Below are 15920 nucleotides of genomic sequence, written 5' to 3'. Positions count from 1 at the left end.
AAGTTTGAATATATTGAATATACCACTACCACTATATTGAATTGTGGGTATAAGTTTTTACAGACTTATGTTTTTTATGATGTGTTGTACTGGAACAGTTATAGGTTACGAGTATAATTGTGCATATGTAAATAAAATACAATTAACCCTAAATTTTCTATTACATCATACATATAATTATTTTATAAAAATATATCCTCCGAGAATCGTGGACCGATTTTCAAAATTTTTTTGATCGAACCGGTATAACCCCGAGATGGTCCCATTGGCACCAAGTCAGGGTCTGATGATGGGATCCTGGAGAAATCGAGGGAACTCTTCAAATGTTATAGGCACATGTAATGTTTTTAGTCTATTTTTCAAAGGTACACCAGTATTTACGTCTGATGGTAATAATTTTATGTGGCTGAGCTGATGATGGAAGGTCAACTCCTCAATGGTTAGGAGTTAAAGGATAATTCTTTCACTACTGTACATGTATTCGGACTGATACATATAATATCACTAGGAACCACTAAAAATCAACTGAGCTGATGATGGAAGGTCAAGTCCTCAATGGTTAGGAGTTAAAGGATAATTCTTTCACTACTGTACATGTATTCGGACTGATACATGTAATATCACTAGGAACCACTAAAAATCAACAAATAAATAAACTTTTTAACAAAAAATAAAACCGCCTTCAAAAATAAGCGCGTATTTTTTTTACAATCAGAACCACATGTCACATTACGCACGTTGCCAATAATTATTCAACGTAATGTTAGCGAGAGACTGCTAGCCATCTGCCTTTCGGAGCAGCTCATATCCAATGCATCAGTGCATCACAGGCCAAATCGACGCCCAAGGACCATATTCGACTTGCACTTACTGTCAAAGTCGCGTCATTTTGAAATCAACAGTTGATATTACCGCATGTCGATTCTATCAAGTCTTAATCCGATCAAATGAACAACCAAAACGTATTATTTGAAAAAAAAAGAATGTAACAAAAATCTACTTTGATTTATCACTACTATTTGGTTTATAATGGTTTGGTTGTTACACTTGTAACCTAATCGTGGACTGTAAATATCTATGCGATATCCATTATCCACAGCAACGGAGAATAAACACGAAACGTCAGATAAGGCAAGTCGAATAAAGCTCCAGTGCAGCGCGGTCGGAACTGTTGCCTAGCCCCCTTTGCAGGCAGAGCATGCCTTTGATCCACAAACAACTGCACTAACATCTTTATCTAATTATGGACGATCGCGTACTCTAAACGTTTTCGTGTCTTGCCTAAGAGAGGTAACAGATCATACCATTACTACTCGTATAAATAGATTCATGAGACATGAAATTGCAAAAGAGAAATAAATACAAATAAATGAAAAATAATTTTAGATAGCACATCTTTTGGAATCTGTTCATGTAAACGTGCTTACTGAGTATCAGTTCGCCGGATGGCAAATTTAAGGCTTCCCAGTTCTTTGGCGCTAACACTTTTTAATGGCAAGCTGTTGTCGTCCGGCAAGTTACATAAATTTAATTACTAAATAGCATTGAGTTAAAAAAGAATTATAGTCTCAGTGTAGCGATGGGTTAAGAATTTCAGTCGACTGTGGGGTATGGGTTCAATTGTGGTGAGGGTGATGGGTAAAATGTCACTGAAATATCACAATTCCGTTTTAAATGCTAAAAGTGGCACTAAAACTTGAGCAGTTTGCCTGCCCCTCTGCCTACCTCTTTTTCTGATACAGGCGTGACGTGACGTCTAACTACCTAAATGTGTGTATGTACCAGTGGGGGAGCGTCGATACAACTCGATTCCCAACGGGTTCCCTAAAATTCTCTAGTATCTGTAGAAGTCCATACAAAACAGATTCCAAAAACCCCTCCGGTTTTACCAACGAAAATTTTCACGCCCCGCCACTGGTATGTACCTACTTATGTTCTAGTATTGTAAGTATACTCCAAATACAAGTTTCATACCTTTAATTACAGTGCTTCTAGTAAGTAATTTAGCATTAGCAGTTGTAACTCGTGAACTCGCAGCGGTTTAATCAAGTATCGGATGAAGCGGGTGACTTTGCATTGAACGAACCGAGACCTGCAGCGGAGACAAAGGCTGCTAACTTACGAAATAATAATGCAGTTGCGACCCGGCCGCGGCCGCGCCGCCATTGAGCGTCGAACTGAGTTTACATTTCAAATTGTTTTTCAGCGATAAGGGTCACAAACAGATGCAGACTACGTTTTACGGTTTACCACGGGTTTCTCGGAATCTAGCTGCTCTAAAGGCGATGCCACAGAGCTAAAAATACGCTTAAATTGGGAATACATAACTTGTTCGATTTGTCTGATTTCGCATAATTTTGAAATCAACAGTTGATTTTATCAGTTGTTGATTCTATCAAGTTTTGACACGGTCAATGCAATAAAACCTCATATAAATATCGTGTTGTAAATTATTGGTCTACAAAAAGCTGTTAGTAAAGTCACCGGCAACAGAATTTGTGAACGATGTAAACAAACCTTGTAGTCAAAATGTCTTTAATTTCCATTCTAACTTATCAGATACTGGCTAAATCCATCATGTGTTATTTATTTAATCAATTCATATAACATTATGATCCTCAACCTTTAAAATAATAAAATTGTGCTAGAATATTGATATCTTATAGAATGGTTTGTTTACATTGTTGACGATTTCTATTAACGGCGGTTTTACAGATATTTCCATGTTTTTTTTAAGACACCTAACAAACACTAGTGTTAACACAAGTTTTCAACAAGGCGACAAAGAAAATTGATTTGCACTTAATTTTTTTTTAGATTAAGTGTTTATTTACCTATACTTACTATCACAGAATATATAATAGTACAAGTACAGAAGGCCCACTGCTTTGATGTTCACGAAATGCCGCCTTTTTAAATACCTACAAAATTCTTACAAAGAAACGAGCCGCACGTGCGCGGCGTCCGGTGATAGGGTTACCAATGGATCCAAACGAATTAATACTCACATAAAATGTTATACTATTATATTCAAGTCTTGGGTACTTTTTAGGTATATATACTGTATTTATATATTTTTGTTCAAGTTCCAACATCACAAGCCTTATTGAACTTTTCCCTGGGACTTAATCAGTAGTAGATCTAAGTAAGAATGTCTTCGGGTATTTATTTTATTCAATATATCTATTTAACTAAGTATTATTAGCCATTCCACACGCGGACATCGTTTAAAAAAACCTCGCGACGTAAAGTAACAATAGAAAGTGCGAACGTGCATTCCGTGAGAACGCGCGCAACCCCTGAGTAGGCCGCGAACTCGCGGCCGCCAGGATGTACTTGTAGCGCGGCGATAGAATCGCGGAGTGAGCCGCCCCTGTTACTATTTTAAAACTAACCGAACTCCTACCTACCTAATTTTTCTTTCCATTGCGACGATTATTCTACAAGTAGTAAAGTAAGTCGGGCCAATGGGTTTGCCAAATGTGAAATATCTGACTGGTACTTGAAAACAACATTTGTCCTACTTACCACATTCGAGTGGCACTATGCCAAGGTCCTGTTAAAATTTGGGAGAAACTTGGGAGTTCATATTTGCGATATTTATTTTGATTTGTGATAGAATCATATTCTTGTTATTTGTCTGAAAACTTTGTGATATTAATAGTTTAATGTTAATGCGGATTTAAGTTATCAATATTATGTATTATAGCAGAAATCGTTACCGGCTTTCTGACTGCCAGTTATAAACAGAGAGTATAACCGGTTATATTGAATAATAGGTTAATTGATTTAAACATTACTTCATCTGGTACTTAACCCCTTAACCACTGCTGGTAAAACCTGTCGGCATCAAAAATTGTTTCTGTAGAAATGTTGTGCAAAATGTAAGAATATTTCAGTATTTTTTTACTCGCATTTTATTGCTTCTGTCGTCTTACTGACATCTTAATAATCAATTGCAGCGAACACATATTAATTGTAATAGTGAAAGCGCACACAGGTATTGTTGTTTTACGCTACTTTATATATGGGTACCTGCCTACCCGTACTTTTAATAATAATTTATACATTGACACCTTACACTCGAGGACAAAAAATTCAAGCCTCGTTTAAAAATAAACTATGAGTACTTTGAAATGATTCAATATTTTTCTATTTTATAAGAGATACACGTTTTCATTATTTAGAATAGACTTAAAAGTTCATTTTGCGTGTCTAACGCAAGCAAGAAAATCTGATTTAAATCTTATATCTTTTCAGCACAACAAAGACGTCGAGTAAAATGTTTTTCCACGTTTTCTCAGATTAAATATAATAATTTAATAAATAGTAAGGTACAGCGGGACAATTTCGACTGGGGGCAATTGCAACATCTATTTTTTCCATGTTTTACAATGTTTGCTTTATTAAATAGAGTGTCCACCGGTTATACATATATGGCACGCAGTGGATACATGTGGAACTCAACTTAATAGTGTAATAATGGAAAAAATGGATTAGTTACAATTGCCCCCAGTCGAGATTTGCCCCACTGCATCTATGTAGATTTTTTGTATGTACTCGTTATGCCAAAGGTGTTACTTATTATTATATTCTTGTTTGACATACTTTTAGGAGAATCATAATCGTGTTTATGCTCCGTTGCTATTTTAATAACCTTCACGCTTAAAACAAGCCTCAGAAGATAAGTCGAAAAAAAATGAAAAATCGCTTTTCACGCCCGGCCCATCTATCTAATAAACCTAATATTGGTTCGATACGCGCTCAAGAGGCGTGAAATGACGCCCTCTCCCCGAGCTGAAGGGAGGCGTAAGAACCAGTGTCGATAGACCTCTAGTGTTTTACTTCCTTGCAGCAAAATCCCCTTTTTCGTTCGGATTCCAGAGCTCCGTACAAAGGTCTGGAATTCTGGTTATAGAACATTAAGCCACGTATGCAATTATATCCTTGTACTGATAAGATTTGAAAAATCAATTCTTTTATATTACGTATATTGTTTTTTTATCGAAAAAAAAAACATTAGGTACTTAGTAGGTATTTTTTTAAACCTTCCCTGATCATAGATAACAAATACATCCAGATTGATAAAATGGTAAAAACACTTTGAATAAGTAACAAAATTATCTTGATCAACTCGGGCTATTTCAGGATACCAAACGACTAGAGGGCAAAAAAACAGTCTTTAATTACCTAAACCGTTTCAGTAAAACTGAATTAAACTTTCCAATGAGGAGCGGAAGCTTTAAGTTTGTAAATGTTATAAATTCGCCCGTTTAAGTGCCGCCGCCGTGGAAGTCACATGGAAAGAAATCTTAAGAAATGATTAAAGCCAGTCCTTTCAAGTTCTTAGTTTAAGTGCATAGTTGAATGGTTTCTTTGCTCAGACTTGTCTGGATTATTAGAATAAACAAGCCCTTCATAGGTATGTGTTCTTTACTGCAGGTATCAATCTTGTTAGTATAAATAACACAAAACGTAGGTTTGAAATTCTACCGAAATCGTACTTTGGGTCATCGCCTCATCGGTTGCATAAACCATAATAGCAAACGATTTGACGGCGACGTTATGGGTGTGTAATTTTTTAAAAAGCTTTATCAAATAAATATTTTCTGACAGATTATGTTTGAAAAGATCATAGAGGATGTGTTCAACTTAATTATGTTCCGATATCGCTGAAAATAATTAGATTTTTCTGCTCAGAGCGGGCCGCTGGGGGATTGATCAGTTAATGAGGCAGATACGTACGAGTTAACGAGCGCCTAATTATACCACGATTTATGACACAACCTCCCTGTGGTTCGCAGGTAACAGTAAACACAACAAATAAGGACAACGGATGTACTTACATCATATATATTGCTAAATAGCCTAATCACTTTTTAAGAAATACTTTGGTACTTGTGCAAGGAATATAGAAATTGGGTTAGTAAGACGAGTAGTTGTTGAGCCATTTGTACCTGCTATATTTTTCTACTTTTCATCTTTAATCCTATATGTACCTAGAAACGGAGTCATATGTATCTAAGAGTACAATCGTTCAAAGCCCGCAGCTTAGCCATAGTTTATCTACCTCTATATAAATGTTTTTATAAATTAACTAAGTAAAAGTAAGGATGATTTATATAGGATTTACAATCTGCATACTAAGTATCGTAACTCAAATTTTTAGCGCCACCTATTAAATATTATCATGACTACACTGATGATGCCTACAATTTTTTTTAATATGTATTGACGTGATATTAAAATAAAGAAATTTAAATTTGTTCTTGTAATAACCTAACCACAAAATTAAAATTTTGAAAAAAACCCCGACCGCGACATAGTGGGCCGATTTTCATGAAACATGGTTAAGAACACTCCCGATTAACACAGGTTTCAAATAAAAAAAACTAAATCGAAATCGGTTCCTCCGTTCGGGAGCTACGATGCCACAGACAGACACACACACAGACAGACAAACAGACAGACAGACAGACAGACAGACAGACAGACAGACAGACAGACGGACAGACAGACAGACAGACACGTCAAACTTATAACACCCCGTCGTTTTTTCGTCGGGGGTAAGTACTTCAATGGATTTCGCACGCAGTTAACGATCCTTGATAATAAGACATTCAATATTAGTTGATACTCGTATGTATTAGTAAAATATAAGATTGGTGTGTGGTGTGGGCCATGTGCAGTGGGTCCAAAGACTCATAACTATTCATATACATATTTGTAATGATGATACAATAGTTGTATAATTGATATAATAGTCTAATTTTAAGAATTTTCGACTTATTGTTTTCGATATACAACCAGTAGGTATGATGTATGATAGATTTTTTCCGCTACTGTATGCATGTATGTATAATGAACTTACTGTGGTCAAACATCCTAGGATCAACAGTGGTGGTGGTAGGCTGCGTGGTGACGTCATCCTCGTCCTCCTCCGGCTCCAGGGTGGTAGTAGTGGTGGTGGTGCGCCGCTTGCGTGGGCGCTGCTTACGGGGCAGCGGCGCCGTGGGGCGGGGGGCGGGCCCCCGCGTCAGCGTCGCCACAGAGGTGCCGTCGGCCCCGTCCGCGAACACGAGCGCCACCAGTGACACGATCAGGAGTCGCGTCACTAGTGGCGCTAATCGCCACATTCTCCTGTAACGAAAGAGGTGGTTTTAGTGACACACTTTTACTGTACACTTGTACAGTACGATCAACATCAGTTAACGATTCGGGTTTATAAGATATGAGCCGAGGGCGATAAGAGCCGAAGCCCAAGGGTAAAAGCCGAATCGTTAACTGATTTTAATCGCAATGTAAATAGCTTATCCTGGCCCCGTAGCCGAATGGCATTTCTACGAAGCGAAACGAAATCGAAACGCCGCAGAAAGGTAGTCTGGCTCTGTCGCGCCTATATGCAAGAGCGATAGAGATAATATAGCTACGAAAGAGATATTATCGTGAGCGTTTCGTGTGCGTTTGTGCATTCGGTTACGCACACTGACTGGGTAGTACATTTAAAAGAATGTTGGAAAAATTACACAAACGATATGGATTGAATACTATTCTGTAGAAACCCGCTTTTTTACTAAGACTTTTGATTTGTTGTCTGTACTACCTTTTTATCAAATAAAGAGATTTTTTATACTTTTTCTAGCAATTCCTCAAGGAAGTTGTACGATCTTAACTCAAAGGGAAGTACAAAATGTATCAAACTTTCTGGGATATTTTTTGTCTCCTTTTTAAAATCAAAAGAGCTTTTGATTTTGAGTAGTAAAGGTACGAAAAATATTTTGCCGAGCTATGTGCCAATATGAACATATTTCGAGTAGGTAATTATATAATTTATTTCATATATACTGGAAGTAGATCGTTAACCAAGGGATGAAATGGCACCCACCGTACTTTGCTTTTAGTTTCGAATAGGTACGAAAAATAAACTATAGATATTCCTAGAAAAATAATCTTCATGAAATTGTGTAGATAGTACAATAGAAAACAAAAATTGTTTATCAGAAACGTACCATTATCTGTACATTGTTTAGAACAACAATGGCCCACTTTCTGAGTACGAGATATACAAATATTATTTTAGCCTACCCTACGTGAACTGGCAGCATTGTTTGTGGTGGGAAATTAAAAAATAGTCCGCATACCTTACACACAACAACAGCGAGATTCCTAGGGACTAAAATTCAGAGCGATGTAGGAATCAGAGGAAAAAATGTTCTATCATTTTTTCACTAGTACGAGGGCAAAATTCACCTGCACTTTGCACTTTGTTTTATTAGAGTCTCAGGCAGGTTACATAAGCAGACGGTAGGGCGAGGGTTGAGCCCCACGAATTAAGAGCTCCGGTGATAGTGTAGGTACTCTCGTAATCGTGACCCCAGAAGGCGAGTGCAAGCGGGGTCCGTATAGGGTAGCAAGCCAAATGCACAAACGCTCACGATAATATCTGTTTCTAGCTATCTATCTCTATCGCTCTTGCATATTGGCGCGATAGAGCCTGACTGCATTTCTGTCGACGTCTGGCGTGGAAGATTGCCGTTCGGCTACGCCAGCCAACAACACAATTGCTTTATGCTTCGTATTGTAGCTAGATCTCTCTATCGCTCCTCTGTTGTGGCGCGACAGAGCCGGACTATTTCGATCGCACTTGAATTTGCCATCAGCGTGCGTAGCCGAATGCACAAATGCTCACGAAACGAAACGCTCGCAGATATCTATCTCTATCGCTCTTGCGTATTAGCGCGACAGAGCCAGACTACCTTTCACGGCGTTTCGTTTTCGTTTCGCGTCGTAGAAATGCCATTCGGCTACGGGGCCAGGTGTATCGTAGCGGCCAAGCTGTTCAATTATTTTTTCCCCTCACTAGCTCGGAAACACGTGTTTTGTCCTTTAATACCAGCGGGTAAAAACGCATTTTATCCACTAGTGGGTAAAGTAATTTAACCTTGAATAAAGTCAAATTAACTGCTTTAAAATTGATAAAAGTAGGTGAATCTAGTAATAAAGATGAATTACCACCTGTGGAACTACTGAAAGCAGTGATAAACGCATTTTTTGCGTTGTAGTTTCCTCGCTATAGTGAGGGGAAAAGTTTTGTGTTACACTCGGGTGCAAATGTATTTTACTTCTCGTGTGTTAAAAAACTCGCAATTTCAGGATTCTACACTTGAACCACTCGCTTCGCTCGTGGTTCAAGTATAGAATCCTTTCACTTGCTCGTTTTTCAATTCCACACTCGGCGTTAAAATACAACTTTGCCCCCTTGTATAACAAATAACTATTGACGTAGATGATTTCATCCGTCAGATATCAAAGCTTCTCCTCAAATCATGTGTAGCAAATATCAATGTTTGCACTTCATCAATCAATAAATTAAACCTGCCGAATTTAATCGTCGGCTCTCGCTCAAAAATTCCTGATTATAAAAATATAATATGATACAGAATTCGATCTTATCCGATGTGCAAAATAAAATGCATAGGTATAAGTACGCTGCGCTGGTTCAGTTTTTTTAACCCCGTACTGGCTTCAAAGTGAACGGGGTACGTAGTCGAATCGCACACACGCTCACGAAGCGCTCACGAAACGAAACGCTCGTAGATATCTATCTCTATCGCTCTTGCGTATTGGCGCGACAGAGCCAGACTTACCTTTTGCTGCGTTTCGTTTTCGTTTCGCGTCGGAGTAATGCCATTCGGCTACGGCACCTGATAGTTATTTAAATACTAAATTGTACTTTCAATTTGTGCACTAAGTTTCTCTTATAGGTTCAGCGAGATAAAAGAAAATTTTGCTTCAAAATTCATCTCGACCTATTTGTTATCTATACGTTTCTTGATAGTATGTGAGATTCAGTTTAGTTCAGTGATGCGTGAAATGAAATCTAATACATGGATTTTTATGCAGTGAATCTTGCATAAGTGTAAACGAAAAGAGAGTTACGTGTATTATGTTGCTTTATCATATAGGTATATTTTAATATACACCGGTATATAAGTAGGCAGGTGAAATATTTCATAATCGAAACCTTTTCGTGGAGCTGAAAATGAATGTCCCACAGGTCAAAGTACAACATTCATCATAGGCCTGAAATTGCTTTCTGACTGGCTAAATGGACTTTCGCTGTAAAGAGGGCCGTCAAACCCAAAACGGGCACCAGTATGTCTATCATAATCTTCCCCTCGTTCTTGGTATGTGTAAAAGCTTTTTTCTGTTTTATTGTATTTGAAGGTTTTGGGTGAAATGTCTCAATTACTTCTTGGGTAGGTAGCTACCCCGATCACGCCGGACGCTGACAGGGGCCGGGCCTTCGCGGTGACGACCTCTCAACTATTCTGAATGGCGAGCTACATTATTCAAACTTTTATATTATAATACTACGGGCATAACTAATATAATTTACTTAACTGGTCTTTGGTGCAGAATTTAGAGTTTATTCAGTATTTTAGTGCGGCTCGTTAACTCGATTTATTATGAAGTTATGGTCACATCCACCAGAAAGCACGTAACTTGGCACGCATATAGCTTTTACGTTTATAAGGAAAATAGAAGTGGAAGCACGCCGAGAGGTTCAGGTCCCCCTTCCTCCTACAGATTTTTTTGATACTGATACTCTAACAACGCATATTTTTTAAAACAATTTAGCTGTTTTCAAAAAAAATATTTTAGATAATTTTACGGTTAGAGAAGTATTTTTCACAGTTTGCATGAAATTGTATAGAAAGTAAATATATGGATATAAAAGCAGATGAAAGAAATAAATAAGTTTTGTGCTTCCCGCTGGATAGGACTATAGCTGACGTTAACAATCCGCATCATTTATAACGTAACATAATATTTTAACGCTAACTACTTTCTGTAGGACACATACGTAATGTTTGTTATGTTTTGGAGACAATAAAGGTTTTACTTACAATTACTTTTACGGCAGTGATACATAGTCAAAGTACTACATTTGTATGAAGAATTAACGCAAGAATTTTCTTAACATATTTAACAATCTAAAAGTACAAAGACGGCGCGTAAAGCGCTGGAATTTTATTCGACGTTCACATCGGACGTTTCGTGTTGATTCTCAGTTAATGTGAATATAATCGCAAGTTGTCGAATAGGTCCTAAGACCTATCAAAATTCATCATCATCATCATCATCACATCAGCCGAAAGACGTCCACTGCTGGACATAGGCCTCCCCCAAAGATTGCCACAATGACCTGTCCTGCGCCACCCGCATCCAGCGGACTCCTGCGACCTTCACCAGGTCATCAGTCCACCTTGTTAGGGGCCTACCCGCGGTTCGCCTTCCGGTACGCGGTCGCCACTCGAGAACCTTTCCGCCCCAACGGCCATCGGTTCTACGTGCAATGTGCCCCGCCCACTGCCACTTAAGTTTAGCGATTCGGAGGGCTATATCGGTTACTTTGGTTGTGTTGCGGATGGTCTCATTTCTGATACGATCTCGCAAAGAGACTCCTAGCATAGCCCTCTCCATTGCCCTTTGGGTGACCTTGAGCTTTCTTATGAGGCCCATTGTAAGCGACCACGTTTCAGTACCGTATGTCATCACTGGCAACACACACTGATCAAACACTTTCGTCTTCAGACACTGCGGAATATTGGACGAAAAGACGTATCGTAGCTTCCCGAACGCTGCCCAACCTAGTCGGATTCGACGATTAACCTCTTTCTCGAAGTTGGACCTACCTAATTGGATAACTTGTCCTAGGTATATATAATCGTCTACAACTTCGAGTGTAAAGCCTCCAATTGTAACGGGAATTGGTGCTACATGGGCATTGGAGATGATTTTTGTCTTATCCATGTTCATCTTAAGACCAACTCGCATGGAGGCTCTATTGAGGTCATCGAGCATCGTACTCAAGTCCTCCATGGTCTCAGCCAAGACTACTATATCGTCCGCGAATCGAAGGTTAGTGAGGTACTCACCGTTTATGTTGATACCTAGCCTTCTCCAATCCAGAGTCTTAAAGACATCCTCCAGTGCAGCGGTAAACAGCTTAGGAGATATGACATCTCCTTGCCTGACCCCTCGCTGCAACGGAATGGGCTTCGAGTTCTGGTCTTGGAGTCGGACTGACATAGTGGCGCTCTCGTACAAGCACTTCAGCACTTCGATATAGCGGTAGTCTACTTGGCACCGTTGGAGAGACTGTAGTACAGCCCAGGTTTCGATCGAATCGAAGGCTTTCTCGTAGTCCACAAACGCTAAACAGAGGGGCAGGTTATACTCTTCGGTCTTCTGTATAACCTGACGAAGCGTGTGGATGTGGTCTACGGTACTAAAGCCTCTTCGGAAACCGGCTTGTTCGGGAGGCTGGAAGTCATCAAGCCTGCGTGCGAGACGATTCGTAATGACTCTTGAAAACAGCTTATAGACATGGCTCAGAAGTGAAATGGGTCGGTAGTTCTTCAATAAAGTGTTGTCACCTCAAAATTAGACATTTATAATCCACATTTAGGTGACAAGTGTGAAAATCAAACCAAACTATTGTAAACCGTATACAGAGTGGGGCCTGTAACAAAGGCGAAGAATTGAACTCTAGGATATTCTCTTTATACTGATCAAGATTTTGTTCTGCGACTTTTAAAAATAACTTGTATTTTGATTTTTATCACCCTTGAAAGTTTTTTCTAAGAGGTAATGTATTGCGAATTCTGTTAAGTCTAAAGTGTGACAGACAACGTCAATGACAACAATAATGGCGTACATTGAAGCTAATATTTATTTTGTATGAAAAATTAAAAATTTAAAGACATCATAATTTTTAAAAGTCACTGAACAAATGTTGATCAGTATAAGGAGAATATCCTACAGTTCAATTCTTCGCCTTTGTTTACAGGCCCCACTCTGTATAGTAGTGATAAAACAAATTAGATTTTTGTTTCATTATTTTTATTCTGCAGTTCATTAAATGAGGTTTGATATAGTCTACTGTTGATTTTAATATGACGCAAGGTATGCAGTAATAGTGAGTGGAATAAGGCTGGTGGCTGACGCAGGCCCCGGGCAGGCAGCGGCACGGCAGCGCTCGAATATATTTACCTACCAAACTCCCGGCGGACCAGTACTGAAAGCCTACAAAGTTCCGATCCACATCGATAATGTTCCCCGGTCTCTCTTTGTTTTATTTTTCGTTTTAAATTGTTGAATAATGCGGTAAAAGCAATGTTCATACTTACACTATGCATACCTTCATTTATAATTATAATTTTATTTAAAAATATTATATTTTTTTCATTACAATCTAATCGCCGAATCAGACCAACGAAACCAAAATTCTACAGCACGTAAACCTAATAAGGGCGATAAATGAAACCAGGCATATAATTCAATATTGTTATCATTAATTAAGAGGTGTTTTTGAGTTACTTTTGATTTTCACCCCATAATGAATTTTTGAAAAAATTCCCAGCAGCAATGTACTGTAAACGTGGTTGCGATGACAATCAATGACAACTGTCAACGAGCGGTTAACGCGAGTGTGTTTGCATTACGTTGCGGGCCGAATTATTTTGTATGGATAAAAAAAATATTTCAATTTTAAGAGGCCTTATTCCTAAAGACGAGCGTTTTTGGCAAAATGTAACCTTTTTCATTCAAAATTATAAAGCAACCATAAATGATTATTAAAAAACTCATAATGTTCCTAAAAGAACACATCTTAAGCTAGGTAATAATTGGATAATATTTTAAAATATGTCTTTTTATACTACAAAAAAAACAGTTTTTTCGGAAGATGTTTTCAAATTTCATAGTGGGATAACTCTAAAACTCCCGTGAGACTCATACATATTTAATATTTAAAAATATTTTAAGCGGGTTACTCACGTATTAAGTCGATATAGCGTTCGACATGTTTCGGTTCAATTTCGAGAACCTTTCTCAAGAGTAGCGACACCCCGCCTTTACATGTCGAGAGCGCGACATACGTGAGTAACCCGCTTAAAATATTTTTAAATATGTGGGATAACTCGTTTCGAATCGTGATTGTGCTGTTAAAAATGTCATTTGGGGTAATAAATGATCACAATCCTAATTATTATATCCTATACGAGGTAATCGACGTTTGAAATTTTAAGATTTATTTGAAATGGAGGATAAATAACCTTCCGTGTCTTCCCCATTTTTTCGATAAAAAGAGGTTTACATTATGTATTTTTCCTGCGGTTCCTGCGTATATTGTAACTCTTAAACAAAAATATCCTAAACTAGAACTTCTTGTTGACATAATAAAAAAAAATCATACATATAGTACAAACCTTTCTGTCGATAGATATTTTATTAAAGCACCTAAAATTCGAATAAAATACACTGTGCTGACACGGGCCCGCTCAGTCTGCGCCGAGCGCTCGTAGACAACGGATCTGCGTTCGATCGTCCGGCACTCCTTGCTTTCGTAAGCAGCTAGATAGTTCCGAGAAATGCTGTATACTGCGACTAAACAAATCTTGATCCTGTCGGTGGCAAACAAGCATACGGTCCGCCTGATTTTTATACATGCAATTTTAGAAATCGATTTGCATTTCAGATGATTATATGGATTTCAATTTTTGCTTGAAACCTGATGAGAGTTTGAATTTTTACTATATTTCGGGACCAGGACGAGGTTCTGGTTCTCATGATGGAGTCAGGAGATGGTCAACAGAACTGCTACTCTACTCATCATAACTCTGCCGTGTTTGGGCTCATTGGATTTGGGCTGACGAGCAGAATCGATCTAGATGAGGTCCAAGGTCTCATGATGGAGTCAGGAGATGGTCAACAGAACTGCTATTCTACTCATCCTAACTCCACCATGTTTGGGCTCATTAGATTTGGGCTGACGAGCAGAATCGATCTAGATGAGGTCCAAGGTCTCATGATGGAGTCAGGAGATGGTCAACAGAACTCCTATTCTACTCATCGGAACTCCACCATGTTTGGACTCATTGGATTTGGGTTGACGAGCAGAATCGATCTAGATGAGGTCCAAGGTCTCATGATGGAGTCAGGAGATGGTCAACAGAACTGCGGCCCGTTTCTCGAAACGTACAAGCCTTGTATTACAAGTGCGCGAACTGTCAAATCGTATGGGTTGTCATGGAAACACACTTGTAATACAAGGCTTGTACCTTTCGAGAAACGGGCCCCTGCTATTCTACTCATCCCAACTCCACCATGTTTGGGCTCATTGGATTTGGGCTGACGAGCAGAATCGATCTAGATAAGGTTCAAGGTCTCATGATGGAGTCAGAAGATGATCAACAGAACTGCTATTCTAATCATCATAACTCCACCATGTTTGGGCTCATTAGATTTGGGCTGACGAGCAGAATCGATCTAGATGAGGTTCCAGGTCTCATGATGGAGTCAGGAGATGGTCAACAGAAGTGCTATTCTACTCATCATAACTCCACCATGTTTGGGCTCATTAGATTTGGGCTGACGAGCAGAATCGATCTAGATGAGGTTCCAGGTCTCATGATGGAGTCAGGAGATGGTCAACAGAAGTGCTATTCTACTCATCATAACTCCACCATATTTGGGCTGACGAGCAGCATCGATCTAAATGAGTTCCAACGTGTCGTGATGGAGTCAGGAAATGGTCAACAGAACTGCTATTCTACTCATCCCAACTCCACCATGTTTGGGCTCATTAGATTGGGGCTGACGAGCAGCATCGATCTAAATGAGTTCCAACGTGTCGTGATGGAGTCAGGAGATAGTCAACAGAACTGCTATTCTACTCATCGTAACTCCACATGTTTGGGCTCATTAGATTTGGGCTGACGAGCAGAATCGATCTAGATGAGGTCCAAGGTCAGGACTGTCAGGAGATAATTCAAGTCCTGAAGTGTGGTTCTGGTTACCCTATAGTTAAGGGGCGTTCATTAATCACGTCATATTACATTTTTGGCCTATTT

The 15920-nt window shown here is 38.9% G+C and overlaps 1 protein-coding gene across 1 annotated transcript in view; it reads right to left on the bottom strand.

The window, feature by feature from the left end:
* LOC125240961 (epithelial discoidin domain-containing receptor 1-like) overlaps window positions 1-15920 on the bottom strand; it is a 242218-nt gene that overhangs the window by 131423 nt on the left and 94875 nt on the right. Inside the window, 1 exon segment of the mRNA XM_048149184.1 lies at window positions 6872-7140. Within this exon segment, the coding sequence (XP_048005141.1) occupies window positions 6872-7136 (265 nt within the window). The 5' untranslated portion in view covers window positions 7137-7140.

The sequence above is a fragment of the Leguminivora glycinivorella genome, chromosome Z, assembly GCF_023078275.1.
Source record: "Leguminivora glycinivorella isolate SPB_JAAS2020 chromosome Z, LegGlyc_1.1, whole genome shotgun sequence".
Lineage (NCBI taxonomy): Eukaryota > Metazoa > Arthropoda > Insecta > Lepidoptera > Tortricidae > Leguminivora > Leguminivora glycinivorella.
This window is presented reverse-complemented; position numbering and strand designations above follow the sequence as displayed.